General features: G+C 41.0%; 1 protein-coding gene across 1 annotated transcript; it reads right to left on the bottom strand.

The window, feature by feature from the left end:
* Nucleotides 1-859: 859 nt before the first annotated feature.
* Nucleotides 860-2,223, bottom strand: LOC147637330 (putative glutathione S-transferase parC). Its single transcript, XM_086799102.1, has 2 exons — nucleotides 1,719-2,223; nucleotides 860-1,471 (listed from the first exon to the last, which is right to left on the bottom strand). Exons 1-2 carry the CDS (start codon nucleotides 2,040-2,042, stop codon nucleotides 1,100-1,102), a joined length of 696 nt encoding a protein of 231 aa, XP_086655228.1. The 5' UTR covers nucleotides 2,043-2,223; the 3' UTR covers nucleotides 860-1,099.
* Nucleotides 2,224-3,394: the final 1,171 nt, after the last annotated feature.

Below are 3,394 nucleotides of genomic sequence, written 5' to 3'. Positions count from 1 at the left end.
TTCTCTCTCTCTTTCTCTCACTATCTATCTTTCTCTGTCATTGTATATGTTATTACCCTTTATCTCTGTAAGAGATGGATTGTATATGTTATGCTCACTTATCTGTGTAGGAGTTGGTTTGTATATATATTAACTTCTCTAAGAACTACATTGTAATTGAGTTGAGTCTATCTGGAACACTGTCTCATGTGTGATCATAACTATTGAAGTGGAACATTATGTTGCTATTTGAAGTTAAGAATGTTAAAAAATGAAGTTAACATTCGTTATTTTGTGTTTTGAAGCAAATTGAAGATGGTTAACAGCTGTATATACTTGAGCTTGAACCAAGTTCGTCAACTTCGAGTTTTGGATGCAATTGTGTATCTCAACATAATCGTTTAAAGATGAGAGCTTGCATTCGAAAACAAAATGTTGCTAATTTAATGGATTACTTTAATGAAAATAAAATTGAGACATTTGAAAAGGTTAAAAATGAGGAGAAACATAGAGAAATCCATGGTAAAATCCACTTATTTATAAGAAAAATAGCAATTGCCAATACTACGGTATTTCAAGAACGTATCAATGAACATGGAAATGCACAAATGCAAAGAGATATGGAACGAGGCTTTTTTCATTTGATTTAAATGAGATGCATGTGGATGATAGGATTCACTCTATTTGTTGTCTCATTTGGCGATGTGAAAGATATTATATCCAAATGGAGTGACACCTCTCTCTGCTGCACTAATTTGTGGTTAACAAGGATGCATGCCAGTATACTCTTGCCTGTCGGGATTAGGTTCAACCACTAGTACATTTTAATGCCAATTGAAGAGATTTGGGCTTCTATCTAAGAACATCAAAAATATATATATTGTTTAGAAAATTACACTTAATATATATAATGACTTTACACGTTGAATCATAAGTCCCATTCAATACACGCCAAGCAAAGTGGCCTTGACTTAGAGAAAACTAAAGGCAAACACTTAACTAAGGAACTTCATCGTACCAAAGGCAAGCTAAGAAGCTTGGGAGAAAAGAGGTGCACACTTCATATTGACAATACAAGCGACAATCACACAAGGCCACAAACACAAGTATGTAAGGAAGCTTAAGCCCCAAGGACTAGGTTTCTTAGAAAAGAGGCGAATTCCACCACTTTGTGGGAGGGCGCGAGTGTCATGGCCCCTTTCACACTCGGGTACTCCACAACTCTTTTGATCCAGGCGGTGAGATGGGGGCACTGTGTTTCGTCTGGCAGCTGGAAGGCGCCCAAGGTCTGAAATGCCTCGAACCAGCAGATGCAAGAGGCCAGGGCAATGTCCACGAGGCCTATGTGGTCTCCACCAAAGTAAAGGGTCCCGCCGAAATGGTCACGGAGGGCCCCATCCAACGTCACGAAGCACTCACACAGATCTTTCTTGCCTTGCTCTCGAAGCTCACCCTCAGGGCTCTTCACTATGCGCATGCCTGCATCATATAGCTGCCGGTAACAGACCACCACCCACAAATTAATGACAAAACCCACGTTGAAATAATTGAAGAATTGCAGATCCACAAATCAAAAGTCTAATCAAAGAAGGCCTACAGCTAACCCTGTGCCGATCTACAACTAACCCCATATTATGTGCTAATCTAGTGGTGCAGTTGTAAATGGCAGACTGTGTTAGGGACGAACTAATCACCACTTGCAGAATGATTATCAACTGGTTGACTACCAATCCTCTCACCTTTTTGTCCACGTAATCGGCCCAGAAGCGTGCAAGAGCCCGTTGGTAAGGGTCGTCGGGAAGCAAGGCCTTGCCTTCCTCCGCAGGCCAGGTCTCATCAATATACTGCACGATGATGAGGGACTCGCAAATGGGCTTGCCCTTGTGGATGAGGACGGGAATCTTCTTGTAAATTGGGTTGGACTCCAACAGCAGCTGGCTCTTGGCGTTGAGAACGTCCTCCTCTTGATACTCATACTCAACACCCTTCTCCTTAAGGGCAATCACAGCCCTCATGCCAAACAAGCTTACCCACATGCTAAGCACCTTCACTTCTTCAGCCATGACGTGGTAAGCAGCAACACCTGAGAGCGGTTTGAAATGCAAGGCAGCAGTGGTGCAAGCTGTAGAGGTTGCAACACTATAAATACACTAGGAACTGATCTGGGAACCGGTGCAGAGCCAGCAAGGGTGGAGATTAAAAAGGAGATGCAAATGAAGACGTTACATGTCACACAATTCATGCTTCTCCAGAAACTTCCTGTCGTGAATTATTAAACCTCTCCACGGTGTGGCGGCCCCACCACTAGGCACAAATTTCGAAAGCTATCATGTTACGACCATCAATCGTCCCCATGATATTTTTACTCTACATGGAAACCCCTAGGCACTCTCTCTTTAATAAGACTAGTGCCGTCCCTGACGAGCAAGAGTATTCTTGCATGTGTAAAAACGAAGGGCTTGCCTTTCTCGACATTCGAATTTGCCTAGTCACATAAATGAAGGCGGCTCACCTTGCAACTTGCGAGCCTGCATGCCTGCAAGTGCAAGAGAGGAGAGGCGGCCCTGCAAGTGTAAGAGCATAGAGGCGGCCCTGCAACGAACGTGGCATGGCATGCAGTGGTGGTCAGGCAAAAAAAGGCACCACATGGTGAGACCCGTCTTTTACAGGTTGAGCTAAGCACACCATTAAAAAAGACAACTTTGTGAAGAAGACAACTTGTCCTCCAAACGTGAGATGTTTGGATACCATAGAGCAAGTCTTAAATTTAAAGACCATTTTGGCAGTCATGGACATCTCTTTCTCTCTCTCTCTCTCTCTCTCTCTCATCTACACACCTCTCTCTCTCTCTCTCTCTCTCTCTCTCTCTCATGTTTATACACACACACACACACACATAAAATCTCTACTTATATGAAAGCAATATTGATGACTGGCCGAAATATACACACACATATATACATGTAATTCTGTGTATACATACATGCGGAGACAAAATAATATAGAGATGCATATACATACACATACATGCATACTTCAAGAACTTGCACACACATAAACATATATAACATATGTACATATACACATAAATCTACAATGTCTATCCATATATATTTACATACACACACATTCATGCCTACATACAGATATATATATTTATGTTTTTGTAAATATATATGTTCACATACATATATACATTATATATACGCATTCATATGTGTGTGTGTGTGTACATACACACATAACAATATACCTATACATCCATATGTACCCATGCATAGAAGCAATCAAGTATACATACATGTGTATGAATATTTAACTTATCCTTATGTAAATGCATGTATAAGTGGGTAAAGAGTCTATATTTGCACATATATGTGTACATGGTACTCACATAGACTACTTATACATATGA

This window comes from Cibotium barometz, chromosome 6 (genome assembly GCF_041138505.1).
Source record: "Cibotium barometz isolate CiBa-2024 chromosome 6, ASM4113850v1, whole genome shotgun sequence".
NCBI classification, from domain to species: Eukaryota; Viridiplantae; Streptophyta; class Polypodiopsida; order Cyatheales; family Cibotiaceae; genus Cibotium; species Cibotium barometz.
This window is presented reverse-complemented; position numbering and strand designations above follow the sequence as displayed.